This window comes from Triticum urartu, chromosome 6A (genome assembly GCF_056163025.1).
Source record: "Triticum urartu cultivar PI428250 chromosome 6A, HENAU_Tu73, whole genome shotgun sequence".
Taxonomy (NCBI): domain Eukaryota; kingdom Viridiplantae; phylum Streptophyta; class Magnoliopsida; order Poales; family Poaceae; genus Triticum; species Triticum urartu.
In genome coordinates this window covers 409,999,665-410,001,172 of record NC_141878.1, presented here as the reverse complement: position 1 = coordinate 410,001,172, position 1,508 = coordinate 409,999,665, and the positions used below count along the sequence as shown (strand labels likewise).

At 50.2% G+C, this 1,508-nt stretch overlaps 1 protein-coding gene across 1 annotated transcript; it reads left to right on the top strand.

Moving 5' to 3' along the window:
• The first annotated feature begins 221 nt into the window (after window positions 1-221).
• On the top strand, window positions 222-1,139 carry LOC147965455 (uncharacterized). The gene has a single exon (XM_087530467.1). The coding sequence runs from the start codon at window positions 222-224 to the stop codon at window positions 1,137-1,139; it is 918 nt and encodes a 305-aa protein (XP_087386593.1).
• The last annotated feature ends 369 nt before the right edge of the window (window positions 1,140-1,508 follow it).

Sequence of the window (1,508 nt, the reverse complement as noted above, 5' to 3'; positions counted from 1 at the left end):
GGCCTATCCCCGCCCCGCGCGCGCTTTCTCCGGCCCCCTCTAGGCCCGCCGCCCCGCGCGCGTGCTGGTCCGTCGATGAACAGCGCCCGCGCGCTCGCTGCCGCTCGGCGCCCGCTAGGTGTTCGACAAAACGCCTAGAAGGTATGTATTGCTCAAAAGCCATGAATTTCGTGCATGTTGATTGTAGTTTTTTATTTATAGCATAGTATTCAACATTGTAGATGAGTTCGCCGTATGATTCTTCCGAAGAAGAATTTGATATGGAAGAGGAGGAGGATCTTGCAATGATCCTAGCTATGCATATTAATAAAAAACCGAAACACGGTGGTTCGGTTATGGGTCGGCAAAAAATTTGGAGGGATAGGATCGATGTCCACAACAGATTGATCAGGCATTATTTTGCGGAGAATCCCACATACCCCGAGTCGTATTTTCGTCGCCGGTTTAGGATGGGCACCGAGTTGTTCAGGCGCATTGCAGAGAAACTAGCGAGCCATGACCACTTTTTTCAGCAAAGGAGGAATGCCGCCGGAGAGCTCGGGCATAGCACCTTTCAGAAGGTGACAACCGCTTTGCGTATGTTGGCATACGGTATACCGGCTGATCTAGTTGATGATCACTTGGCTATGGGTGAGAGCCAAGCTATCATGTGTGTCAAGCGCTTCGCAGTCGGAATTGTGCAAGTGTTTGGCGAGGAGTATTTGAGATCTCCCACCGCTGAAGACGTCGCAAGGCTTTTGGCGATGAACAAAGCTCGCGGCTTTCCTGGCATGCTTGGCTCAATAGATTGCATGCATTGGAGTTGGAAGAATTGTCCAAAGGCATGGCATGGGCAATTCCACGGCCAAAAAAAGGGTTCCACTATAATCCTTGAAGCGGTGGCCGATCAAGAGACTTGGATTTGGCATGCATTCTTTGGAATGCCTGGATCTTTGAATGACATCAATGTTGTCAACCGGTCACCACCGATGAGTAAGATTGCAAATGGGGAGTTGCCACCGGTGCAGTTTGTAGCAAATGGCCGTACATACAACTATGGCTATTATCTAGCGGATGGCATCTATCCAAAGTGGCAAACCTTTGTCAAGCCGTTGAAAAAGCCAGAAGGTAAGAAAAATCTTGATTTCCACAATGCTTAGGCGGTGTCTAGAAAAGATGTGGAGAGAGCTTTTGGGATTTTGCAAGCCCAATTTGCTATTGTGAGAGGACCGGCTAGATTTTGGGATCAAAATATGCTTTGGTACATAATGCACGCTTGTGTGATTGTCGGTGTACAAAAAGAGGGGTACACTTTTTGTACCCCTATAACTGTGCACGGGCAGTCTGAGCCACGGGCACCACCACACTGAGCAAGGCAAGGGAGGTGAGCCAAGGTAAGGCCGAAACTCAGGAGAAGCAGAACGACGCCAAGACCAAGACCACAAAGAGCAAAGGGGATGAAGCGGACCCCCCCCGGCAAGATCCTTGCCGGGAGGCGGTTTTAGCAAACCCGGCAAGACCCTTGCCGT